The following is a 27,972-nucleotide window of genomic DNA, read 5'->3' on the forward strand; positions in this document are numbered from 1 at the left end:
GGGGGGGCTCGCGCGCGTTCTTCCTCCGCTTTCTTCTTTTACATCCCCCGAGGCTCGGCTTTACGGCTCATTTAGCAATTCGCTTATTTGCGGGCAAGAAGTGGCCGCGTACGTGGCTTTACGCTTTGTTTGTGCGTAATCACGGGAGAGAGAGGGGGGGAGGGGAAGGGGGGATGGATGCTCGACGACGAGACAAGGAGAGGCGAGGAGAGGAGAGGAGGAGCGGCAAGAAGAAGCGAAAGGGAAGAACGGGAGAACGAGTGACAGAGGGAGGAGGAGGATGAGCGACGGAGAGAGGAGAGAGGGGTCTGGAGGAGAGGGGCTAGCTTCGTTCTCTACAATCGCAGGGAGGGTTTGGAGTTTAAGTCGCTTTTAATAGCGAAGCAGCTGTCGCCGGATCTGCTTGTCTCCTTTTTATGGTCGATGTCTTCTTCTTCGGCGAATAATGCCGGGAAATAATCCGGAACGAAGGAGCCGCCTCTCCCTTTTCTCTCTCTCTCTCTCTCGACGTACGGCGAACTTTTCCGCCAATAAAGCCGCTTCTAACCCGTTTATTCCTGGCGTACCGACGCCGCGCCAGGATCCTTCGTCCTTATTAACTCATTATGTACCCGCCTGATTGCGCGTGTCTGATCGTCTTAACCGGGATTGTTCGCGCGCGCGCGCGCGCGTGCGGCTTTTTTTATTGCAAAAAATTCCCGCTGTTTATAGTTTCTCACAGAACTTCAGAACGACCGAGACCGTTGAAGTAACATAACGCGTGTTATGTATAGTCGAAGTTGAATGCTCGTGCCATTTTGACCGCAAAAACACGCGTGAATTCCGATCGAGAAATCGGCGTATATATCTTCCTATTTTATTTGAGCGCTTTGCCAGACACCGATATGCAGAAAAAAAGATATATGCCAACGTCCGTCCGTCGTATCAATTTAGCTTTGATAAGCGGATTCGATATATTCCTAGCCGGGAAGCGAAACAGTCCCGGCCGCAGGGGGTGCAGTTTGTTCGGAATGAAATCAGGAAAAGCGCAGAGAAAGAGAAAGAAAGAGAGGTTACTCGCGAGATCGCGAGAGGATAATTGGAATAATACAAATAATATTATAATAACAGTAAACACAGCAATGTGAAATTTATGGCGCGCGCGCGCATAATATGGGTTCCTTAGCGGATCCGGGAGTGCGTTGCGCGTTCACTCGTCCACGGTTCTTAAATTAATGAGGTGTAAACCGCATTGCGCAAAGCGCGAGTGTTGGTTAAAGTAACGTTGCCATTAGTTATGCCGCGCATAAACAAAGATACTCCTACTTTTGTTTCGCGCGCGCGCGCGCGGCTATTCCCGCGGTATTCTCGCGCGACGATCGCCCGCGGCGAGAAATCCGCCGTTTCTCGGAATACTTTTGCAATATCGCACCGGCAATAATTGCTCAGCATTGCATTCACGCGCACCGCACGTTTCCGAGGCTTGCGAAAGCGCGCGCCAACATCTGTCTTTGGATTTTTCAGGATTGCTCCCACCGTTCGGCGTTCATTATCCGATTTCACAGTTGGAGCACCGGCGGAAAGATATTCACGTTCGTGTCAAAATTAATTATACCGTAATTAACTGTAGATGAGAAAATATATAATGCGTTGATTAAATACGGGGAGAAATAAATTTGCTAGCGAAGCCATCGTTCTTGTTCCATATTTGTCGCGACGGCAGTAAGATTTAGTCAGCGTAACCAAATTAGCGAATCATTCGTAATCAAAGCAGAAGCAGTTTTGTCACCGGGATAAGAAGTATTCGGGTGACGTCCGCTTCTGCCATCATAGTTTGAATCTAATTGACAATAAATTCTGCGGAATTGACCAATTGCATTAGCCAATTAATTAAACTGATCAGTGGGAGCCACGGTCAATTCCATTAATTAATCGTCGATCAGATCTGAACCATAATGATAGAAATGGCACGGAGGAAACAAATTTTGCTGGAACGGTAAATGTTTGTCAACATAGTGACAGCAAAAAAAAATTTGTTTAAACAGCAAAAAATTCGTTTGGTCAGCAGAAAGATTTGTCAAGCGTACTTATTGTCCGCATATCCAACAAACAGCAATTAATGCTCGGCACTGCTGTTCTAACAAAATTTGTTTTCCCCGCGCGAACATGAGTGAATTCGCCCTTAAGACACGACAATTTCTAAAGATGAAATAGTGTTTTCATATATTTACTAACTTGTTCTTACAGCAAAATGATTTATAGATTCGGCAAAATAATTCAACGAATGGTGATTAGTATTCTTGACAAATAATTTTATTATATCCATGTAATAACCGACAGAGTTCGCTGCAGCGATATAAAATTTGCGGTCCCAGGAATTTATTTTTCTCCGTGTAATTTATTACTATGATATAAATAATTATTTTTAATTATTTGACGCTCTTTCGTTACATCTTCCGCTTTCTCGAACAAGTACTTGATTCTTTTTCTCGTCTTAACTTTTTCATATAAAAAATCCCGCATATACATACACACATAAACACACACACTCTCTCTCTCTCTCTCTCTCTCTCTCTCTCTCTCTCTCTTTCTCTTTCTTATTTTCTTTCTCGATCGAAAATAAAATCACTCTACATTATTCGGTCGTGCTAACGTTGATGTTCTTTATTGGAGGCTGATACCCTTTAGAACGGAGCATCTGCAAGGCGCGTCTTTTTTACGCGACGCGCGGCATTTCCAGGGTTACCGCTGCGGGCGAACCCCGCCCGTCGGATTTCACGTGTGCGGGGCAGTCTGAGAGGGTGAATAAGTCCGAGCCGAAACTTAACGACGTAATGAACGTCTGACAGAGGATTATTTATCGACGGCAACGGGGCAACGGAAGAAGGGCCGACATTCGGTCAGGGGGAAAAGCGGGAGGGAAGACGAACGATCGGCACCGTGGACAAAATTGGCGCGGCAATTAGCGCGGGGTAAGGGGCCAGTGACTTCTTTTAATTGAAGTGTATACAATACGGAATTTGCTTTCGCTAATTGATCGCCCGATGATTTGTCGGCTCGGGATAATAAGACACGCGCATTAGGAACGGAGAAAGAGAGAGAGAGAGAGAGAGAGAGAGAGAGAAAGAGAGAAAGAGAGAGACGGAAAGGAATAAGCGCGCGGAAGGATTATCGATTCCCTTATATGTTTATAACGAGCCGTGAGTTAGAGTTGTAAAATTAGTCGGTCGATTAACGTATGCGAAATACAAATGAAGAAGCCAAGCAGCAGCGAGGCGAGTCTAACTCAAGACAAAGAACCGTTGACTTCTTTTAACATGAATTACACCGCTGTGTAATTTTCGTGTGAATGAAATTCGGCGAAAGAATGTTTAGAACACCTGAGAAGGCCGAGGTATCGAGGAAATCGTGTCTTAATAAAGTATAATCATTGAATCGAATAGAGAAAGAGAGATTTAATAGGAGGATTCGATCTTTATACGGAAAGACCCGAGGTCGATACTCGTCGGTCGAACTCCATCAAGCGAGATGGCACCGATCTTTAAATGGTAAAGGCAGGGATAAATTGTTTTGGCTCCGCCCTGTAGTAAAACAAATGATCACAAAGATACCGCTTGCTCGTTAAAGTCATTCCCGCGAAGGTGGTCTCGCTCTCGCTCTTTCGCTTTATCTCTCTCTCTCTCTCTCTCTCTTACTCTCTTCTTCTCATTTTTCTCTTTCAGGATATTCTTCGTTACGCGAAGCGTATAATTTTCGATAGAACCGAACGTTAGAAAAACGCAGCGCGTCGGCGATGCTAATTAGCGCGAACGAGTAATAAGTAAGTCGTATCCGGTGAGCGGTCAGGCTCGTCTTGGTCATATCGAGAGGGTCACGCGAGACTTTCACGCGAGTAACGCTTTAAACAGACAAAAAAGAAACAGCGGTCGTTGACGAATTTTACTTTCTTCGCGATTCATACTCTTTGCAATGACGAGATTTCAGGATAAATTCGGAAGCAACTTTTTCTGAGCGCATGCAAAGTATATAAGGTTTTTTCGGTCACGATTACAAAGATATCGTTTCTCGTCGCTGGGCTATCATCTGGTCCCAATTCTGTTACACGAACTAAGATGGTTTTCGTGTACTGACCCTTCATATAACTCAACGTTAATTATTCTCGCGATTAAACATTAAGTCCAAATTCTCTCGAGGTCGTTTGAAATCGATCGTGGACTCCAACGAAGAATAATTACGTTCATTCATATCAGAGGCTTAGTTACTGATATTTCTAATAGACGGTCTCAGATATCATATTTACATAAATGAGATCGACTAATGACCAAAATTAGTTATACCGAGAGAGAGAGAGAGAAAGAGAAAAAGAGAGGTATATTCGAACTTCCAGCTTCCAAATTCAGGTTCCCATTAGGTAGCCGTTGGACGAAGGGCCTTTGGAACAGCGATTCCCCAATTCTTTCGAGCGTCATACTGTCCCTGGCCGTATTATTAGACGCATTTTGACTTTTCAATAGAATACAAGTTAAGACAAGAAGAAAAGCAACTAATTTTATGTTTACTCCATTAGAATGATTCCCGGTGTCAATCAGCGCTTTCAGTTCTGCAACCTTCTGAGACGTCGAATCACTTGTTTCGTCCATCATTTTTGCGAACAATATTAATATTTTTCCGCCGGTGATCAAGGAATTTGAAGTTTCAACTGAACAAACATAAGACTAAACTCACGTCTGTTCCCGTTATTATGAATAATGCAACTAGCGCGGACTCATACTTGTTCATACCGAAGGTCGTTGTAACAACCAAGTGAAATGACGTCGTAAAAAAAGATACCTTTTACAGAATAATTCCTTAACGTAATTCGATCGGTGGATGAGCCGTGTTATAAAGCTGGTCCTCGGGAGTCGATGAAATATGAAAAATTAAGTATTGCGTCTAATAATACGATTTGCAGGAACTGTAGGCTCTCGATTCGGGGAGCGGGAGAGGGTTAACGGCAAGCGATCGCTCCTCTTATTCGGTCGCGCGACGCCCGCCCGACCGGCATCCCCGCGTGTCGATCACCGCGGGTGCGGGCCTCCTCGTTCATCGAGGCAGGAGGAGGCCAAGTAGGAGGCGAAGTAGGAGGAAGTGAAGTAGTAGGAGGACTCCTCCACCACCACCGTTGGCTGGCAAATCCTGCGGGAGTGCTGCTCCGACGGACACCTGTAAGCACGCAGACTCCCTGCAGCGCCGGACGCACGGTGCCACGGGCAAGAGTCGCAACGCCGAAATCAGATCCTGATCAGGATCCTCGCGTCTCGAGCCGCTTCTATTCCTTCGCTCGCTTCGCGATCATCGCGCGAGTGTCCCGAGAAACAGAGAGAGAGAGAGAGAGAGAGAGTGCCTGGTGCGCGTGTCGAATTTTTCAGAGCCGGCTCGCGAAAGAGAGAGACAGCTCCGTTTCCGATCGCGCGGAAATTCGCGGAGGACTCGGAAGAAATCCTCGAGTCGTCCAGAAGACGATAATCTCTCTCGTCTTCGATCAACGGAGTGAATTCCGCGGAAGATCCTCGAAGAGCTCACGAACGCGGATTCAACGCGGAAACTCGCCGATCGGAGGAGCTTTCCCGATCGCGGGAGAGTCGCGGAGATCCATCGATCGTCGAGCGATTCGGCTCGCAAGTGTGGCCCCGACGTCGTCCTCGTCCCGACCGTCCCGTCGCGATCCCGCCGCCGGCTTTCGGCCGCGAATCTATTCCCGTCGGCGTGCGCACCGCGATCCGCGCTTCTTCATTTCGAATTCGAATTCGCAGCTCCCGGCCCGTCAATGCACGCCACGGTGCATTCGAATTCGCGCGATCGCAAGCACCTCTGCCGGGAGAGTCGCGGCTCGCGCTCCGATTGAGACCAGCGGACTTCCTCGGTGTGCTTCCTCTCGTTTTCAATCGTTAGTAATTGGATTCTAACGAGAGACCCGTGTCGATAGGAGGAGGACACTTCCCAGTTCCCGGTGAGAATTGCGCGCGAGACAATCTCTGCGACGGCGGCACCTCGTCTCCGAAAAACTGACTCCCCGTGAGCGGCCGTCTTTATCGATTAGCCCGATCGCGCGGCGGAAATGAGAAATTCACGATGGGAATGTCCCCGGAAAAGCTAGACACGATCAATAATTGGAAGCGTGACCGTTGAAATAACGCACGATAATAATATCGAGCAGGAGCTGGCGCGCTAAGCGTACACGCATACACTCATGGCCGCGCCGAGAAGATAAAGATAATAATTTCCCGTAACAAATGGCGACGCTTTTCGCGCGTTGAAACGCCGTGAGGATAAAGGTAATCATTCCCGTCTGAAAGATTTTCGTTTTCCTCGCGAGCGAGAGGAGGGATCCAGCGGACTGTTTGATCGCGCGATCACCGCGCGAGGTGGCACGCGATGGACGCGACGAAGAGGTCTCGAATCTTCGCGGAGCAGCGATCCACGCAGCAACGACGGACGGCCGGCGGTCTCTGAAGGAGATTTTCCGCGCCGACGGGAAATCGTCTTCGAGGGCTTCCTTCCGCGAACGAAAGAGAGAGAGAGAGAGAGAGAGAGAGAGCGCGACGATGTTAACCCTCTAGAATGCGAAACGGGAAATGATGCGGATTAAGAAGCGAAGCGGTGCCAAGGTCTGGCTTCTTCTGCTGCTCCTCGTACTGTTGGCCCAGGGTGGCGGATGTATAAAATGGCTGTAAGTAATCCCCGATCCACTTTTCACCACCGTCCGATTCCGTCGCGGTGATCGCGCGCGCTCGCGACGATCCCCCCTCCCCTCCCTCCTCCCTATAATTTCTTCGTCTCGCGCGTTCACGTAACTCGTTGACGTTGCGGTAAATCTCCGCGACAGAATCCGCGTCCGCGTGGCATTATGACACGCTCGTGGACACGTTCGAAATCAGTCAGTCAGATCGGCGCGGGGGAGAAACTCGTCCTATTGCGTGGAGAATAATCTCCGGACGGTGATTTTTGTACACTGAAGAAGAATTTCCGGTCGAATAAACGTCGATCAAACGATGCGTCCGATTGTTATTTTTATTATCCAATCAAGCAATCGATACCTTTATCCGATGAAATATCCGATGAAGTTACCGATAAAATTACCGATGAGACCTAATCGGCAAATTAGTCGCCTTTCGTACATCCGTTGTGTAATTTGCATCGCATAAAGACACGACTCGATCGGACATATTCGTTTGTTACTTTTTAATTGGATCATCCGACCGGATATGATCGGACATTTTTCTCGGTGTGCGAAAGGCACTTATTGGATGCTCGTTTCGCACGAGCCGAAATTTCTTACAACGCGTGTCCTCATTTTTGTTTGTCCCGACGTCATTCCTCCCATCGTCGCTGCAAAGCGACGTCTTCATTTCGCATGCTTCGACGAGTTTATTCACTCCGATAATAATACAGAAAAGAAGAATAGGCTCCCACAGCTAAAAACTAACCCCCGCGGTTAAAAATTAGCTGTCCATGTATTAAATTGAAGTTTAGTTGATTTAGCTGATTTTTTGTCCCCGTACGTAGTTTTTAGCTCCTAAAAACTAGCTCTGGTAACCAAATTTCAGTTGTATTATACTATATAATTCTTTTTTTCCGTGAAGCTTTTTCTGATGGCGAGCTTTCAACACGTGCTAATTGAAGATACTCGATATTCCACTGAAGTATTCAGATTTCGAACATTTCGCGTTAAGGGTGTTTCTAAAATCGATGATTAAAAATCGCATTTTTAAAACCTACAATTTTCTTTACACTCAATATTTTGGACAATCAATCTCGTAATTACGTAATTGTAATATGAGCTGAAAGTGTGAGCGCACGATGTAGTCGGACGTTCCTCAATCATCGTGCCTAGAGAATAAGAGAGAGAGAAAGAGAGAAAGAGAGAGAGAAAGAGTAGAGGGAAAGGAAGAAAGAAGAACAGAATAGAAGTATCCGAAAAGTTTTTTGATGATCGAGGAACCCTCGCAATAACGAGTTCCATTCGCGCTCTCACGTTCGCTCGCGGTGGAGCGGGTTCGAAGATTAATGTAGGTCCGTTAATGAGAAACAAATAGATTAGCGGCCGAGAGGGGGACACTCGGGGTCGGGCGAAGCGAGGGAGACGCGGCTTATTCCCGATCTCGATCGTTAGTTTTCTCGGATCGAGGAGAGATCGAACACGGCGTGATTTAAGGACGATCCGGTGGCGGCACGATGTAAATTTCGTGCTCGAGGAATGAAGATATCGTCGAAGGCTGCTTTATGGATATCGCATAAATAGCGCAACAGCGCGTTGCTCCTCGCCTCCTCATTATATTCCAGCTAATAGCGTTTCTCGCGAAGGAAGGAGAGAGATCGCGGACGAGATCGGCGACGGCGTCGGTTTCAGAAAGGCCACGCAGCTCGCGGCCGATCTCGCGCTCGACTCATTTCTCTCTCGCAAACGTCGCTTTTAATTATCGACGACGACTTCCTCGAGCCGGAGGAGAGTCGAGAGGGAGCACGTCGGTTCTTCGCAAAATATTTCGACGGAGCTTTCTTCTTTTTCGTCGCTTCATCGGGCAATATACCCGAAAGAATTCTTCCTCTCTCTTTCCTTCGCTCGATTCCCCACGACGCAGCGACAGAGCGCCTGAAGAAAAGCCGTCGTCGTGGTCATTTTTAGATCCGGGCCAATTTCTAGATCTGGACTATCATTGATCGTGGACCACAGAAGTGACCGGCCCGCGAGCTCCGACTTGGCAGCAAATAGACAGATTTCAAATAAACAGAGCGAACGCGCGAGAGAGAGCTCGCCACCGGCGCTCTTCTTCGCGCCGCGAAACTCCGTTGTACGCTCTTAAGCGTGCGTCACATAGTACCTTTGAATCCGACGTGCTAATTCCTAAATGGAATCTATTTCGAGTCACTCGCCGCATGGCGGATATTTTTCCCAAAAGTCCGAAGAGTACGGGAAGTAACGGTGGTACACGAGGTAATGATGAACATATAGCGATTCGAGATCGGAGATCCACCGTCCTTACGAAGCGTGGATGATGCGCAAAACCTTACGTGACTTTTTCGGTAAATACGAAAGCGAGGTAAAAGGGAAATGATCATCACTTCAATTCCAAGATACACGTTTGAGGAGGGACGAACGGAAAATTGAATGGGAAAAGGGTGAAAACGGCAGAATGGGTGCCTCGAATTCACCAGAACACATATCGCCAGTCTTTCGTGTTAAATATGTACACCTCCAGTCGTCATTTTACGCACACGTTAACGTAAAAGTGAACAATTCTATTTTCACCGTAAAATTACATTTTCTCCGTGTAATGTATCTTATCACGCCGAAGACTTCTCGATTTCGAAGTACTACCTTCTCATCTATCTTTTTACGATACTCACGTCCCTTCTAATTACGCGGGGTTTTCATTTCAACGCGCACCCCGAATTTTCGATACTCAAGAGCTCAAGGGTGTATTCGCTTCCCTCCTGTGCCTTCCTCCGCTCCGCTCCGAGAGCGCATTTCGCAAGCCGCTCCTCATCATCGCTCGCCGATTTCTATCAATCATCCCTCACGCCGGGACTCCTCTCATGCGGAGCTCGTCCGTCGAAGACGTCCCGTCGTAACATTCAAGGCCGCAGAGCAGAGGGCCGATCGTCGGGCAACCCTCCTTACTCGAGGAGAGTCCTCCGGTCGCTCTGCGTATACGCGTTAATTGCCGTGCGATTCGCATGGCGAGTTTCATCATTCAGAGGCCGGCAAAGAAGGGTACGAGGCCTACCGGGACGATCGCCGGCCGGCAGCCTGGGAGGGGGTGAGAAAAGCGGAAACAGAGAGAAGGCTGCGCGGCCGGTGGATGATGAATGGCGGAGTGATGGTGGTTTTGCGTGCGAAACCAAAATAGCGGGGGAGAGAACGCGAGGCGACGAGAGAGGAGGGAAAATGCGGGAAAGGAAGACGAGGCGCGAGGCACGAAGCTCGTCAGATGGGTGGCCGGGGGGGGGGGGGGATGATTAGGGGTTGCCCGCGAATCGTGATTTATAAACGGCGCTTTCCAAGAACTCACCCTTCTCCCTCTCCCCCCAAAAGCGAGAGAGATTCTCGGGTCGAGGCGATTCTTTTGTTTATAATTATTATCGCGGCCGACATTGACGGATGATAATCGAAGGGGCGGGCGGTCCGAAATCGCGCGTTCTCATTACGTCGCCGAGGAGGGAGGGGGAGGGGAACACAAAGCGGCCATCGATCCCCTGTGTCTCGGGAGACTCGCCAGCGACAGGGCAGCGGTGACATGTTCAACGATGATTTTTCTGCATTAAGGCGCGGCCGGCAATCCAGCCGCGTTACGATCCTTCATCCGGAAACGGCGGATCCTTCGAAACGAAGAAAAATGACGCTCGTCTCGGAGCCGGCTCGGAGGAAGGGACGAGGTGAGAGAGGGCTCGATCGTTTTTTGAGTCGGCGGTGGTTGTGAAAATTTCAGGAGACTCGGACGAGAAGCGAACGAGCTGCCGCCGGATATAAATAGATAAGCGGAGACTTGCTTCTCCTCGGACGCTCCGCTCCTTCTCGCCGCGTCTCGAGGTGCGGCCGATACGCCCGATATGATTCCCTAATCTCCTCGTGAAAAAGGAAGAAGGCGAGAGAGAAGAGAAAAAAACGGAAAACGAGCGGACGGCCGATCTCGGATCGCGTCTTATGAATTCATCAATCATCGGCGGGCCGGGCGATCGGAGGATCGCCAGGACTCGATGACTCCGAGACGACGGCGACGTCGCGCAGATAACATTCTCGCGATGCGATCCGCGAGCCTTTCAGCGGGACCGGCCGTTTCTTCGTGGAGATCGAAGCCGAGGATCGATTTATAATAATTTACGCTGCGCCCTTGACGCGCGTGCGCGCGAGATCGCTGACCGTAAGTAGTCAGCGCGCTGAATCACACTAGCGCGCTCGCTATTTATAAGATCACTCTCTCTCTCTCTCTCCTCGACGGGGAGCGATCTTTACAATGCATCGCTCGTAAATCACATTCGCATTCTCGCTAACGCGCCGAGCGTTCGAGCGAGCACGGGATTACATCGCGCGAGTGCGATTACGGCGACGACGACGACGCGAGACCGTGCGGGACCTGCGTAGTCGCGTCCCACGCAACTCGCGATCTCGACGGCGTCTCGTTAATCTGTCACTCGGTGTACATCCCGACGTCAAGGAGATTAAGCTAAACAAATCGACGTAATTGCGGAGCGAGTCGCGGATTAATCGCCCGACCAAAGTGCGTCTAGCCGATCACATCGGGAAGAAAGTGAAGAGAGCGCCGATGTGATTAATTCGCTCGTTTCGCGACGAAATACGGTAAAGTGTAACCGACCAAATTAAGTTAATCGCTAATTATCCTCGTTCTCTCTCTCTCTCTCTCTCTTTTATCTTAATTATCTTCGAACAATTATTAACGTGCGTTAATCTGGTTTCAAATATCCGATATTTGCAGGCGTCGTCTTACGATCGATAACACTAAAAATATCTTTACACCGCCCCCGTGAAGGAGAATCCGTCTCGGTGAAAAAGAGAGAGAAAGAGAGAGGGAGAGAGAGTGGAAGATCGCGAGCAAAGGGTAACACTCGCGAAGGTACGAATTGGTCACGCTCGGGCATTCGTGGGTGGGTTCAGGGTGGTCGAGTCGACGGGCTCTCCGCTTCCTCTCTCCCTCTCTCGTCTTCTCGGACGGGCAGCGGGCCGGGTCGTAGGCGCCCGCCTATTATCGGTCTCGTAAAAACTACGCTTTACGATTGCGCGAGTCAAAATGAATTTCGAAAGCACGGCAGCGCGCGCCCGTGGGCCGTTTCGAAACGCGGCCTTTTTTCCTCCCGGATTATTCTCCTTCCTTTTTCTCCTCCCTCCCCCTCTCTTCTCGCCGAGGAGCCGAAGGGACCGGCGTGCATTTTCATAAGAATGTCCCGCCGCGCGAACGTCCGTGAACCTCCTCCTGTCGCGGGAGCGGGCGCGCTGCGATTCCGGGGCGTAAAAACGCGGTTCACGACGCGGTTCGCACGCCGGTATGACGGAATGAGCATCGGTCGTTTCTCACTTCCCTTTACCACCGTAAACGGGGTAAACGTACGGGCGGGTCATTGCGGTCCCGTCCGAACGCGACGATCGTCTCTCACGTTGGCCGATTATCCTTCGCGTCCTCGCAAACGGAAGGATGACGCGCGCGCGTCGAGAGGATTATTTCCCACGCGACTATCACGCGCGTCCGCGCGATATCCTGTTAAAAGTAATAAGGAGGGACGCGTTTCCTCGATAGGAGATGATTTAATAATGCGGGGGGGGGCGCAGCTCGCGCGCGGAAAGGAACGAGCCGGCGTTTCGAAATCAACGTGAGAAGCGAAACGAAAGGCGCAGCATCGCGGAGAGAGAACGGAGCTCGGTAGCGATTCCACCTCGACATCCCGAGGCGGGTGCTGCGTACGATATTATGCGTAGCCAATGAAGAATAAGAGATAGATAAATAGATAGATAGATAGATAGACAAGGAGAAACGATCGGGCTATCCGCGGCGGCCCACGAAGGTGGTTATTAAACGATGCGGGCGAACGCGAGGTGCGCGAACGGCAATCAAAAAGCGCGAAGACCGCCGTGAGCAACCACCGTGTTGCCGTTGTGGTTGCGTTGCTCATTGTATCCTGTAAATTATTACACGCGCCACAATGGACAATTTTCATTCCGCGAGGCGCCCTCCGCAAATCACTTCGCGTCGCTCCTATTCCCTGCCATTTCGCATTCCGCTTCGCCGGAGCGCCTCGCGTAGAGATCCTTCGCGTAACGAGCCTCGTTTTATTACAACCCGGACGTGCTTTTCCCAGATAAATCACACGCGATCGGCTCGAGACAGATCACCGATTGTTACTCGCACTGCCTCGTTCTTAGTCCCGCCGATCCGCCGTTCGCGCTGCTGCGTTCGCTCGTGTTACGAGTTTCGTCTCGTTTTCACTCTCAAACCGGGCGTACGTTAAACAAGGAGCGAACAGCGAACGGCAAAGTTTCATTGTCACAATTTGCGAAAATACATACAGAAAGAAAGGTTTCTTTATCATTTGATATTCCTATTTGACTGAAACTGGTTTCGGAACGGAAACCCGTGTCCGATAGAACAATTTCTTTCTTAATGATTTTTTTTTACTTTCAGGAGGATACATTTTCCTATTGAACACGCGTTGGAGATGTGTTGTGAAACTCATCGAGGAAAAGCGCGACAATCTTCCCGTCCGAAATCGTACACAGCTGTTCGCTCGTTGTTCGTTCTCACGCAGTGTATAGCCGCCTTTAAGTTTGCTTTACAATATGCTCTTTGCGTCTTGTTTCTTGCTCTCTTTTTCATAAGTAAATTAGAAGCGAAGTTCTCGCAGAAGAAAGATAGAGAGCAGGAAGCAAAGCATAAAGAGCAAATTGCAGACTGAGCTTTAGGCCACGTCTCATTTGTCCTGATCAGCCGCTGACATTTTCCGATATCTCGCGATATCTGATAACACGAATTTCCGTCATCGGCACGTGTGTCAAGTGCCGATTAACATGTGCGCTCGATCCTCGAAATTGATCGTAATTAGATCGCCCGATCGCTCCAAGGAGCGTCGTGACCGACGATGCGCCACGCTGCACACCTATAATTAATTATCCAATACGCGATAGCAAATAGTCGCGCATTCGTCTTGGGAGAACGGCTCGTAAATTACCGCGGCGATACTTTGCGCGCGGCGTAGAGGCTGCAAGTCGCCTAGCGATGCGACTTGAAATCGTATCTATCCGCATAAGTGGCCCAACCAGTCATACATCCAGCTGGACGGCCCGACTGGCTGTCGCATGTACCGATTGCTCATTAAATATCGCGTCTCACGACGATGGATTGTCTTTCCGGATCCGGCCAGATCCGGCATCTACCTCTCGGCAGATGCCTCGAAATCGGCCGGAGGCCGCCCTCGCCGTGCCGTGAGCAGAATCGGAGATACTTTCTGCCGCTGGGCGTGCATTCAGCGTTACATCTGCCCGTATCCGACGTTCTAACGAGAACCGAAGTAACGTTACACGCGATAAAAAAAAACTGAGCTTGAAATCAAGCGAACTCGCGTTTAACGTTGAATGTGAATAACGTTGTAAGGTCAGGTACGTCCCGGGCATGATATCTGATCGAATTATATTTGAAAGTTTCGGAAAGGAACCGTGTTTTTCCCGATTTTTCCGCGGATTTTCCCGATTTCTCCGATCTTCTTCTCACGGAGGAAAGTAAATGTGGCAGGTTCTAACCGCACAAACGTGAAATTTTCCGAACGAACTTTTACATCTCCGGGACAGAAATCAGATAAATTCGCCGAAGAATTGGAAAAAACCGGGTTTTCCTTCTGAAATCTTAAAACTGTAGATCGGTTATCTCGCAGCTCAGGATGCAGAGAATTTCACGGGAGATCCAATTCTCAGGGGAAGATGGAAAGATCGCGTGTAACTGTTATAAGGGAGAATTGCCTGATTCTTACCAGTCATCTAAATCGTACCTCATTATTTTTTTCTGAAATTATTCTGAGTATAGTGCGATCCAGTGGTAAATATATCTACGATAATAAATGAACAATGAAAAGTATGACGAAAACTTGAACGAACTGCGTTGTGCGTCTTTTCTATATAATACAAAACACTTAAAAAATATCTGAAATAATACGAATTTCGCAAATCGCCCCTACATAGCGCAAACTACGAGAACGCGTCGAGTGTCTCATAAGTATTGAACGACTGTAAGATATTTTCTCATTTGAATGCAAGACAACTCTACCTTTAACAAACTGTTAAAACACACATCGCCTAAAGCGCGTTTAAAATCATAATTGGAATCTGGCGCGACGAAAGCGCGCACGGTTACGCTTTCTAATTTTCGACGTGTAAACGTAATCTCTCCCAGGCCATCGTCCGTCGTTAACTCCCCTTGCTACACCCGGGAGAGGAAAATCAAAATACGTTGTCATTAGAAAGCACTCTAATTACGACGGTATCTGTCAATCGTAAAAATTTCATAGAGAGATTTGATTATAACGCGTGTCGGTTTTACCGGTTTCTTCTTCTTTCCCTTTTTTCCTTCTGAAAGCCGCGATTTAAAGCCGTCTTATCGAGGTAAAACATATTACCGCCGGTGTTTCAAGGTAATCGCCGCCTACCACCTACTTAAGGCGAATCATTTACATAATTACACGTTCGATCCGCTACAACGTCATTCGCGAGGCACTGACAAAGATCGTCATCATGACAACCTGTGCTTTTTTTCCTCGCGCATATACGAGCGTTTAATTTTCGTAATAAAAAGGCTCATAAACGCGAAATGGCACGCGATATTGGGTTATTATTATCGCACGCGATCTAATGCGATTTATTGCGATCTAATGAGATCTGGTAATCGTTCAATTATTACAATCGGCACGAATCTGATCTGCGAGTGCTCCATTACAGGTAAAGGCCGGAAAAAATGTGTAATACACTAAATGTCATAAATATCGTAATCTGCACCGCTCTGATTTATATGTACACGGTAAAAAATGTTATGTTAAAGACGGTGCGTTGATATTTTAGGTTATTTTAATATGAGGAATGTGCTAAAAAATGCACAAATATGTGTTAAAAATATACAAATACAATGTTAAGATACATTTATCTTGTCAATATAAATATATACACAATACAAAATTTTGCGTGTCAATATATATGTTGACAGAGTGAGTATGTTATTTTAACACTATAATTGTATACTTTTTCACACATATTTGTATATTTCTTAACACTTTTAACACATTTTTTAACCTATTAAACACATTCCCCGTGTCGAAGTAATACAAAATTTCAATGGACCGTTGTTAACAAAAACTTTTCACCATGTGCCTACCTCACACGCGCAAATATAACAAGATCCACCACGTCGGTGGTCGAATTTGTTCCGGCTGGCCCGGTTTAACCCGCGTATCTCGCATTCCCGCGGTCAATTAAGATATCAAACCGATAATCAACCCTCGGAGCCTCGCGCGCTACGGGCGCCGCTACATTTGTTATTTTGTCGGCGCATTATGCGCGCGAGGGCTCCGGGGCGAACTCCTCCGTTAGCCCGCGTCCGATATCGAACAATCGGCGGAATAATCATCACGGACCGTCGCTTTAATCAACTGATAATTCGGCTCGAATATTTATTTACAGTTGGTAAAAACTTACGGCGCCGTGGAAATTTCTAGGCCGTTCCAGAAAATGTTTTCGCGCGCCTCGTCCCCCTCCTCTCTCTCTCTCTCTCTTCAACGAGAAAAAGGGTCCGACGACGAGCGCGTTCCGACCTCGCGCCCCTCATGCGTGCGGCTTTAATGAGCCGTGCGTGCGGAGAAGGCGCACGCGCGCGACCGTGCGATTTCCTCGTAAAGAAGCGTAATCTTTTACTGCCATCCTCTCGTGGGACGTCCTTTTCCCTTTTCGCCGTGCGCAATGTATCACTTGGTCGGGGCCGGAGCCCTGCTCTTTGTACCGGTGTGAAAAGTCACGCGGGAACTTGGGCCTGCAATTTAAATTTGAAATCGCCTAAGACACACACATACACATACACATATATGTCATACACGCCACGCACGCGGCATAAATATAGATATAGTGAAAGTGCGAGACAAAAGTTCGGTGTTCGGCGATAATAAGAGTAACAGAGAGAGAGAGAGAGAGAGGAGGGACACGAGTTTCACGGAAAAACGAGCGCGAGGCACGTTGGGGAGGAAGGAGCCGCGCGACTCCCGCGGGTCGTAAGTGCATCGCTCGTTCATAAGGTCGCGCCCGCGCGGAAATTAGATTCTCTGGTCGGGTCGTAACGCGCGTTCCGAAATGTCATCGGGAGGATAGTAGCGTCGCGCGAGCGAGCCTGCGACGACGACGACGGCGGCGACGGCGGTAATAATGAATTAGAGAGCCGCGGGCGCTTTTGATAGGGTAATTCCGAGGGTAGGCTCCGTGACACGGGGTTGGCGATCCGGCCATTCCCAGGGTTGTTACGTCTAGACGCGGCCGTGTGCACAGGCCATTCCGACTTTCAGGTGTCCGTAATTATTATCCCCCGCGTGCTCTCGCTCGCTCGCTCGCGAAAGGAGCGCGCGCGCGCGCGTATTCAAGCCGCGGCGCTAAGCCGAGGCGAGCCCTTTTCAGCCTCGCGCCCTATAATTTTCGAAATTCACCCCCCTGATTTACGGCTCGGGGCTGTACCGAGGCGCGCTCCGCTCGCTCTTTCTCTGTCTCGCTTTCTCGCTCTCCCTCCTTCTCTATCTCTCTCTTTCTCTTTGCCGAAGGTGGATAGCTCGCGGCTGTCGGCCTAACAGCGATCGCTCGCAATCGGAGTCGCGCATACCGACTGTTCTCACCACCGGGATTTCGCGTTCGCGTGTCACGGGAGCGTTGAGGACGGGGGAAGAAATAGGACCCTCCCGCTACGTGAGCGCCTAAGGTCGCGTCTGTGGTCGATTCTGCGATTTTGTATCTATTCGGGAAACGCGAGAAGTAATTCGCGATATCACCGCGTCAGCCGATAAGCCGGAGTCGCGAAGGCGAGACACCTCTGTTCGAGTATTTTCGACGGGTCATGTATCTGTAATTATCCACATTACCAGGACTTTGATTTGAAGATAACTGCGTCGGAAGATAATTTCGGCGTGATTTTGGAAAAAATAGAAACGGGGAATCTTTTGCGCAGCGGCCTCGGTCGCGCCGGCGACATGCACGTGTGGACCAAGGAGGCGTGCACCAGCGCGAAGAGCGCGGGTTTATTGGAGAGGAAGCAGGCGAGGGCCTGCAGAGCCACACCGGATCTGATGTCCAGCTTAGTGCAAGCCGCCGAGGACACGTCGACGGTGTGTCAACAGGCGTTTCGACATCGCAGATGGAACTGCAGCAGCATCGAGCGTGCGCCCGACTACACGCCTGAATTGCTCACAGGTTAGTGGCAGTTTGTATCTTGTGTACCTTAAGGTACTTACTAATTATAAATAAGGTCTTACTAAAAAAGGGAACATTGTGAAAAAACGAAGAATAAGTCGGACGTTAAGTGTCGCATTTCCCTACAAAAATTTGCGACTCCAATATTAGCGTCATTCTCGGAGACGACGTTGATCCTTAAACATGAGATATGTCGCGTGAATCTCTTTAACTATTAAATATTAAACGTCAAATTCCAAACAAATCAATATTGTGAATTCAGGGATTATTTTTCGACCCTTCGACCAATTAGACTTCGCCTCGACGCGCCTTTTCTCTCGGTCTCGTCGATTATTATGAGTTGATTTCGTCCGTAGTAGTTTTCATGACCGGTGATATTGCGCGAAGGAACGACGGGAGGGATACGAAAGGATGGAAAGTCCTGCGGAAACGTATCGGATATCTTTTGAGGAATTCCGACGTAAATAGGAAGACCTGCCTGCCTGCCGGCAGGCGCGCCTCAATTAGCGATCATTAACAAACCATGGGCTTCTCTCGGCCTTTATCCTCCTATCTCCGTGACCAGCCCCGGGTCGAATTAATCGCTCGCGTTTCACGATGATTATATTGTAAATAAAAGTGCGCCCGAGATATCGAGGTATCCTCCGTTAATGAGAAAACCGAGAAGCGCCGATGAGGAAACACAGCACGACCACGAACACGGCGTAACGTTCGCCGCTGTATTTTCCGTTCTCTCGGCGGCATGATAATCGGCTTTGCTTCAATCATCTCGATCAACGATGAAGGAAGAAAGACCGCGATTTTTAGTACGCAGATGTCCTACGAGCCAGAGATACACGCGCCTTTAATTAGAGAACGTTACACGATGAAATACGATATGATATTGTCAGCATCAAAAATAAATCGGATGCGACGAGCAAATTATACGATGAAAATTAAATTTGGAGGAAAACTGTTGTATCTACGATAACTTTTATAGTTTCAAAGTTTCGAAAAAAAAAAAAAAACTGTTTCTTCCTAACTTTCCACGAATTTTTTTAGTTTATTATCTTCTTTACGAAAAAACAGTCTAAATACGGCAGGTTTTAACTGAGTATACGTAAATGTTTTTAACGAATTTTTACACCCTTGGGAGAAAAACTGAAGAAATCCGCAGCAGAAATGGGAAAAACGATTTCATTCCAAAATTTTGAAACCATAATAATTTTCCAAAGTCTTACTTTCTTTGGTTTTGTTCACCAATATTGCTTCAACCCGTTGCGGTCTTATGTCGAGCAACACTCGACACCGCGTTTCGTTCCAACGCGTCCTATGACGCGACAGAGTCGACCTTGACAGAGTTTTCATCGTACGCTAAAAGAGATAAGATAAGAGCTGCGGTGTAGCATCATAAATATTTTCTAAAGTAAACGGTACCAGTCGGATGAGCGATTGGCGAAATCTGTGCGGACCGGCTGGGACGAAATTGCGAATATAGCGGACCGCAACGGGTTAATCAATACGGAACATCTCCTTTATCAATCATGAATATATCTCGAGATCAATTTCCACGGATAATCATAAGAAACATTAACTACTTCCTAGCTAAAAATTTAATATCTAACTAAGCAAATTTGATATTCACTAAACAAATTTGGTATTCACAAAAATGAAAAAGTTTAGACGGATCTCCTTCTAGGTAAATTATTCAAGATAGAATGTTGTTGAAATATTGTTTTAAACGGTGAGAAATTTACCATCGGTCACAGGATAATTTCTTTTTCTCGCTCGAGAGATATCGATTCGATAGGGGAGAGGGGGAAAAAAATTAGTCTCTTTACGTGCACCATCCCATTTCCGGATTCAACGTCTCCGTTTATCGCAGGCACGAGAGAGCAGGCCTTCGTCTACGCGATGTCGGCCGCAGCCGCGGTTTGGCGACTTGCACGGGGATGCGCTCTGGGGAGCCTCGCGGCTTGTTCCTGCGCGACGCCACCACGAAGAGAGCCGCCGTCACCCTCGGCGCTCATCTCACCCTCGTCCTTCACCACCATGTCCGTCTCCTTCGACACGCTGTCCGCGAGGAACTCCTTCAAGTGGGGCGGTTGCGGGGATGACGTGAGATCCGCCTCGAGGATGGCGAAGCGGTTCCTCCAGGGTGCTACGCCGCCTGGTACCGGCGCGACCGCCAAGTTCATGCACGCGGTCAATATGCATAACAACAGGGCGGGCAGGAGGGTAAGTTATATCTGCGACGTGAGACTCGCAATAAATAACGGAAGTGTTACCAATTCTTCATTGACGCGTTGTCATCACGTTTCGCTAATTAATTATGTTTATTTATTTAGGGCAAAACTTCCTAAAAAATATCCATATTTATTGTTCAGAGAAACTCTTCAACAAATCTATGCGAGTTAATTCGTAGTTGGCAGTTAGTGTATAGAAGAAAGAAATGCTAGAGTCAGGTAGAAGCAATTACCTGTTTCTCAGTCTCTTAAATCAAGTGGTATTTTTATCAATTTAAATATATTTTACCAGTTTGTACTAAATATTTACTTGAACGTGATAATACTTCAATTTGTAAATAAATTGTTGAATGTAAATGACAAATATTTCTAAATTTGAGAGAGTATTTACTAGAATTATGTATAATATTTTGTTTTCCACCGAAGAAATCTGGTTTTAAGTTTCGACTTTTCTGTCGAGTAGATATTTTACAAAATTCAATTCCGACATTCTCAATATAATGAATCTAATACTTGTCTCAATTATTCCGATACATACAAATAAATGCCTATTTATACGAAAGAGGTGTCATATCATGCGTATAGTCAATTCAAAGTCTACTTCTAATAAATATGTGCCAAGGGAAATTGTGGCTAACCATTTTACTCGGATTAAGTAAATATTACTTGAACGGTCGCACTTTTTCCAGCGCGTGTTAAAATGGAAGTGCAAGTGATCGTCACATTGCCGTTCATATTTGACGAACAGAATTTATCGTTCGACGCTTCTTGTCCGACTGATTGCCAAACGAGGCATCTCGCAAGAATTACGGCCGTTCGTCCGTTCGAAGAACCGATACCGCAAGGTTCTGCGTACTTTCCCCACGACTGCTAGCGCACAGCGTACAATTAGAATTAATATTTGGTACGACGACTCGACAGGCGGTCGAGCAATCTTTGACCTTGGAGTGCAAGTGCCACGGGGTGTCGGGATCCTGCAGCGTGCGTACCTGCTGGCGCGGTCTGGGCGCGACCGGGCCGTCCGCCGCCGGTAGTCGTTTGCTCCGCAGATACGCCACCGCGGCTGAGGTCAGACCGCGACCCGGCGGCAGGCTGCCGCCTCTGTATCACCACGACAATCTGCTGTACACCACCAAAAGCCCGGACTACTGTCTGCCGGACAAGAAGAGGGGTAGCCTCGGCACGATCGGCAGGTGAGAACCGTCATTACGAGCGGCTGTTGTTTCGCGCGATCAACAGCGACCGATCTCCTTCGATGTTTCGTGGGATAAATACGGAGTTTCTTGCGTGTCTAAATACGCGGAGAACTTCACAGTAACTGTAAAACCTTTCTCGATTTGGCCTCCGAATCAACACTTCGTCCTTCGTAGATGTTTGTTTCCGACGTGAACGTTTCTTTTCCTCCGTGTTTCCTTCTTTTCTCCGTTCACTTCTTCAGGATGAGACGCGACCCAGGACGAGAAATCTTTTTTCTCTCGAGGACAAAAAATTAACGGAGTCTGATATTTTAGACGATGCGAATAAATATTTAATTTGACTTCTGAGTCAGCGCCACGTATTTTATGGATTTCTTTCCGACGTTTCAGTTCACTTCTTTAGGATGAGAAGCGACGTGAACTGCTTTAAGCTCACGAAACGTCGGAGATAAATTCATGGAGCCCGACGCAGAGCTCGGAAATCAAATTAAATAAAAAACTGATAGAGTGCTCAGAGGTTGTAATGCAGATAACTTTAACGACTGTATAGATCAATGAGCAAAAAGAGGATTTTGTTCGTTTCTGTTTTGCTAGAGAAAGGATTTTAGCGTGTTCACGGCGAACGTTGCCTCTCTCTCTCTCTCTCTCTCTCAGACTCTTCTCGAGTCCCTTAACGGGAATAAAAGAACGAAGACGATGAGGGGAAGGCTGCTTCGTAAAGCGCGAAGGGAAGGGCGTAAAGGGCGAAAAGAAGAATGCAGGCCGGCCGACCACTTTTTTCGGTAGCCGCGGGCCGAGGATCCTCCTTTCTTCCTCGCCCACGGTGATCATCATCCTGCGTCCTGCGCGATTCTCGCGATAGGTCGTTAACTTCCCCTCGAGGTTCTGCCGCGAATTTGCCGCAGCTCGCGATAAAAGCGCGATCCGGCCGCTCGGGGGATGCCGAAGTTCCAGCCGAAACGATCGGTTTTACGGGCGTATTTACGGGCGGCCGAAGTTCCGGCCGACTTTCAGGCGGCCGGACGTTTCTCGGCTCGCGATTTTTCGTAATAGGATTTCATTAGCGCGCGAAACCTCGCGAAAACGCGCCGCCGCCGGCATTAATAGCGGCAGCGCGCGATTTTATCGTACGCACTTTCCCAGCTTGTGACTTGCCGGCGGTTATGGGCCGGCGCGGTGTGTAAAAGTGCGACGAAAAACCATTAGCACCGCCATAATGCGGCTTTTACGAGGCACCTGGTCATTGCTAACTCGCGGCTTCTTTTTTCGCCTCTCGCCCGCCGCCCGTCTTCCAGTCTCGCAATCGAAACGCACCGACAATCATTATTTCCAAGTAATGCCGTCTAAAGGGGTCTCTCCGTGTGTGTCACATTCTGCAATTTGTGGTTTTTTGCAAACGTCATTAAGCTCTTCTTCGTAGTAACATCTACATGAAGGATCGGTGAGAACAATCACGATGCTCTCATCCACGATCTCGCTTCAGCAACGAGTCCATTCGATTTCTCTCGGCCGGCGCTCCTTGTGAAAAGGAATACTTTCGATGGAATATGCACGAAGAAAAATTATTTCTAGGCACAGCAAATTTTATGTTTATCTCGACGAATAAAGCAACGATCACTGAGAAAAATCCCTTAATTACCAGAACCAAAGCTCTTTCATTGTTTGAAGATTTTAAGGAAACAGATCGAAGAATCACTTTATGATTTGTCGTTTCATGATCTGTCAGGGAAACCGATATCGAAAAGCTATTGTCGCCGATCATTCACCGTCATGCATTATTTTAAGAAATTATCATCAAGCCAATATAGAGACGTTCGTTAGAGCAGCAAATTACTTGCTCCCACCACCGGAGTCATTTTTTTCAGATTTATAAACCGTTCGCGGGTATATATCTTGTTAAATTAATTAATTAATTGTTAATTAAATTAACAAACAATTTTTCGCTGCAGCAGCAAAATGATTTCTCTCCATGTACAAGTCGCGTATAAAATAGTTAGTCCACGTAATGGGAGATCGCTGGCAGTTAGTTTGAAATTTCAATATTGATTCCTCCGTGCGTACGCACGGTGATTCGTTCGTAGCAGCGATTTCTTCTTAATCATTTGAGATTTATCGACACTTTTCCGACTGCTCGTTTCCCGATCGAAGGACCCCGTTCGTTCGTCGTCTCTCACACTCACTGCTCTCATTATCCCAATCGCTCTACATATTACCGTTAATCCTCTTACGACGTTAATAATTTAGGATTAAACTTCCGTGGCGCGCGCCGCTTCGCTCCGGTAAATTTGTTTCCACAACGGGGCCCGCGCTCTTTCCCGTCGTTCGTTCCCGCTTTGTAATCAAGCACGATATCCCTCCGCTTTCGATTCCGCGCGCCGGCCGCTCGCTCGTGGAACTTTCTTTCCTTCTCTCATCCTGTCTCGGCCGCAGGGCGTCGTCCGACACTATCAGGTGCTAATAAAATACTTGGCCTATCCTTCGCCTCTTTCTTGTCGTCGTCTCCGGGCGACGCGATGCCTAAGCCACACGCAACGAATTCCTCCTCCGGTTTCGATCTCAGTTATCTCCTCGGCACGGCCGGATAGCCGGTTTATTTATGTGACCGCGCCGGTAATTACGCGCGGGGCGAGAATGAGGAAAGAAAGAGAGAGAGAGAGATGACTTCCCCGGAGAGATACGGGGCGGGTCCCTCCTCCTCCTCCTCCTCCTGGAAGCTCGAAGACGACGTTCGGCCGAACCTGTTCTCGAAACCGAATGAACACGCTGTTTTACGACGAGCGCGGACTGCTCGCTCGGTTACCGTTACCGGGACTGCCCATTCACGGTCTTGTTTCCGTTTTTTCCGCCGCCGCCGTCGTCCGAGAGGTGCTAACGCTAATTTCGCTGCGCTGCGGTTTCGCGCGAATTCTCGAGCGCGGCTGCTCGCTCGCTACCGGCGTACCGAAGAGCCGCTCTTAACGATGATACTTTACGGTCTCCTGAAGAGCACTCGCGCCACGGGGTTCCCGAGGCGAAAGATCCGGCGCGCATCGTCCCATCGCAGTCATGGCCTCTTTAATTGGCACGTAGCGAGTTCTCCCCGGGTCGAATTTAGCGGTTAGCTCGTGTCCACGTCGCGTCTTCCTCCATTTCTAACGATCGTCGATTGAAGAGCGCCGATTGTAAAGACTCTCGATAAATTGGAGAACATCACGGGGAACGAAATTTTGCTACTACAGCAAATTGTTAATATAGTGAAGCATAAAAAATATGTTCGGACTGCGGAAAGATTTGTCCAATATTATAAATATTAATTGCTACTTGCTGGACATTGTATGGACAGCGAAGTAATTTGGTCGTGCCAATTAAATTTTATTACCGTCGCAACGATGTTTTGCCGCAGAAGTAAAATCATTTTTCCCGTGTAAGCAATTTTTCTCGCTATAACCATATTAACAATTTGCTGTTCCAGCAAAACTTTTCTCCGTGATTTTTATAAATTATACCCCCTCCCCCTCTTTCTCTTTCTCTCTCTATCGACGGGACCGACACAGGTCAAGAGTTTAAATTTCAACGACCCTCATTCGCGTTCAGAGCGAGTCGAAGGTGCGACTAGACGAAATTAGACCAGTTTCCGGTTTCCGCGCGGAGCGTTGAGCCACTCCGTAGGCGCGTTCGCTAATTCATCGAGCGAGCGAGGGCGAAAGAAAGCTGCGAGCTCACATCCGGCGTCGGAACAAGGGGCGGCTTTTTGCGAACGGTGATTGCATTCGCTACGGATTTTCCGACGACGCAGGAGATGGTCTCCACTCATCGTCCCCGGATTATCCACGCCTCTCGGGTCTTCGCGACTGAATTAAGATCACCCACGGCATTCCATAGGGCTGATGACTCGTTCGGCGGAGTCGCAGGAAGTGTCACGCGCGGATCCGGTGTGTGAATCCTTTGTCCCGTCTCTCGCCCGCTCCATAAATCGCCCGTCTGCTGCTTATTGTCCGCAGACGCCGCGCTTTCGTCTCGCGCGAGGGACGACGCGCGTCCAAGAGACGGCGTAAATTTCGTATCGCGGTGATTCCCGCGCTTCCATGCGCTCGCAATGACCCATTTCAGGGTCATACGAAAAATTGATCGAGAAATTGAATCCTGTTGAAAAATTCCCAGGTAGGAATTCATATAAGAAATCCATACGGGAAGTATCCAGATGGGGTCCCACGTCGTGCCAAAAATCCAGGCCCTACGTAAAAACCCATGTGGATGCCTATGTAAGTTCCTATATGTAGAAGAATCCGCACAGATTTCTACTGCAGGTCCCACTCTTTAAGATGATCTTGATCACCTTGATCACCGTGTTATGCCGGACGGAAAAATATTCATACTATTTCCCAAAGGAAAGCACCTGCGGGAAATTTTCAACAGGTCTCAATTTCCACATATTTAGCGCCGACTCGACGACTCTTCATTTCGGGACGATCCTACGATCGTCAGGCGACGGCGATGGTCGAAGCGAGCGCTTGGCTCGACTAACGAGACGAAATAGCCTTTCCCTTCCGAGGACGCGAGGACGTTATGACGGACGACGATAGCTTCGGAACGAGATCTTCGCGAGTCTCCGACTCTCAGTAAGTCATCGGCGATGTTTGATTCATTAAGGAACAAGCCGACTCTCCGCGCTCGATGTACGCTCGGCGTACATCTAGTCCGGATATTGGTTTCTTTGAGCAAACACGATTTCTCGCCGTCGCCCCGCCAAGATTTATCATTTCCGTGCGCGCGAAGAGATTTCTCGTCTCGTCCGAGAGGACACACCGAGTGGAACATCGTCGAGGACGCTTCGAGGACGCGCGTCCCCGAGACGGACGCTCGCTCGCTCGCGAGCTAATCCGACGTGTGTTTCGGACACGCCGATATTTTATCCGCTGCGGACTAATATATGGTGTCAGCTTTCCACCGGGGCAACACATCGACTCGCCCCGCCGGTTTACAGCTTACAACCCGGTAATTACAAGCCCGCGTATAATTATACAAAGTAGGCGTGGCCAAAGTGTTTATTGCTTGGACGCCCGTCTCTCGTGTGTGTGTGTGTGCGTGCGTGTGTGTGGGTATACACAGAAAGGTATCTCCTCGAGATCCTTTTTTCTTGACACCGACGATGTAGTCCACGCGGTCTAGTCTCCTCCTTTCGAGGAAAGCGATATATATCTTGACATCGACGACGGGCATGATGCAAATCGATTAATAATGGAGTCCGAGCAGCCTTAACGAAGTAAGCGCGCGACGAACGCTTCGACGAGATTATTAAAATGATATAGTTCCGTGGCTCCTTCTCCCGTTTCCCTCTCTTTCTCTCTCTCTCTATCTCGTTCTTTCTCCCTCCTTATAAATAATATCCAGCGAGCCGTATTACGGACTATAACGCGGGTAAATATTATTTACGAGTACGCTGACACGGGGCTTACCTTAGTATAGAGCCAGGGGGAAATAGCGCGGTTCAATTACGGCGCGTATGAAACTTAACGTGCAACCCGTAATATCCAGTAGTCTCGATCACGTAATCGGAACGATATGGTGTAAGTGATAAACAAGTTGATCAATCAGACGCTGGAAATGCGTCCGGTGCCGATAGAAGAAGTTTCACTATTCGGTTGGTAGAATTCGAGCGGGATCTGATTTTGTTTTCATCAAACATAATACATATTCATATATTTGGGTCGCTCATGTCCCCACCTTTCCGTTCACGTCCCGCTACTCCGCCTTCCCTCCCTGAGAGAGTTAATATAAATGATATCATTTTGAAACGTCGCAATGAGAGACTACGAGTGGTGAAAACGAGGAAAAACCAAATTCGCAGGCAATGCAACGGCAGCAGTTCCGGCTACGAGGGCTGCGAGTACCTGTGCTGCGGCCGAGGACACGTCACCAGGACCGAGGAGATCCTGGAGCGGTGCGACTGCAAATATTTCAGCTGCTGCTACGTGAAGTGCAAGACGTGCCGGAGGATCGTGAAGACGTACGAGTGCAATTGATTGGTACGCGGGGCCGACGGGGGCTGGAGCGATCTTAACGCGTGAATCGCGCGTCTCCGCGCGGCGGAGGTCCGGGAAAACTCGGCGGAAAACTCGGCGAGAAATTCGACGCTTCGCGCGCGGACGCGAGAGCGCGCGAGGCTAATTATTTAGACGATATAAATTATTTACCTTATGAATGTGCGTGTATATGTGTGTGTACGTGTGTGTGTGTGTCGAGAATACACAAGATATAACTATAAGCGGCAGTACGTACATAGAGGGATTATTTATATCGTGCTACTTGCTATTTATTCAACGTGTGTGCGTGCGTGCGTGTCAACGTGGCGAAGCCGTGACGACGGTAATCCATTTCGCCTCCTCTCGATAATCGCGGAATTAATGTAAATTGCGTCGCGAAGGGATCGTTCCCCGACGCTACTCTAAGCGTAGATCAGAGCGATGTACATAAAATGCCGGACTTTCAGAGAATATGCGTGGATATGTGTGTGTGTATGAGAGGGAGAGAGAGAGAGAGAGAGGGAGAGAGGGAGATGTAACGTTACATTCTGCAAATACACGCATCGGCTTAGAAATGGCAGGCCCAGCTCGACAGTTTCCCC

General features: G+C 48.5%; 1 protein-coding gene across 1 annotated transcript; it reads left to right on the forward strand.

The window, feature by feature from the left end:
* Positions 1-2,562: 2,562 nt before the first annotated feature.
* LOC106744703 (protein Wnt-11b-2-like) lies at positions 2,563-27,940 on the forward strand. Its single transcript, XM_014619667.1, has 5 exons — positions 2,563-11,317; positions 17,706-17,947; positions 19,812-20,164; positions 21,094-21,365; positions 27,196-27,940. The coding sequence occupies exons 2-5, from the start codon at positions 17,728-17,730 to the stop codon at positions 27,368-27,370; spliced, it is 1,020 nt and encodes a 339-aa protein (XP_014475153.1). The 5' UTR covers positions 2,563-11,317; positions 17,706-17,727; the 3' UTR covers positions 27,371-27,940.
* The last annotated feature ends 32 nt before the right edge of the window (positions 27,941-27,972 follow it).

This window comes from Dinoponera quadriceps, unplaced genomic scaffold (genome assembly GCF_001313825.1).
Source record: "Dinoponera quadriceps isolate SergipeBrazil2010 unplaced genomic scaffold, ASM131382v1 scaffold1352, whole genome shotgun sequence".
Taxonomy (NCBI): domain Eukaryota; kingdom Metazoa; phylum Arthropoda; class Insecta; order Hymenoptera; family Formicidae; genus Dinoponera; species Dinoponera quadriceps.

Bases quoted from the DNA above. Each gene is read 5' to 3' on its own strand.
- LOC106744703 (XM_014619667.1), top strand. From the start codon at position 17,728: ATGCACGTGTGGACCAAGGAGGCGTGCACCAGCGCGAAGAGCGCGGGT. The intron at 17,948-19,811 runs GTTAGTGGCAGT...CGTTTATCGCAG, and splicing joins CACGCCTGAATTGCTCACAG to GCACGAGAGAGCAGGCCTTC. The intron at 21,366-27,195 runs GTGAGAACCGTC...CCAAATTCGCAG, and splicing joins AGCCTCGGCACGATCGGCAG to GCAATGCAACGGCAGCAGTT.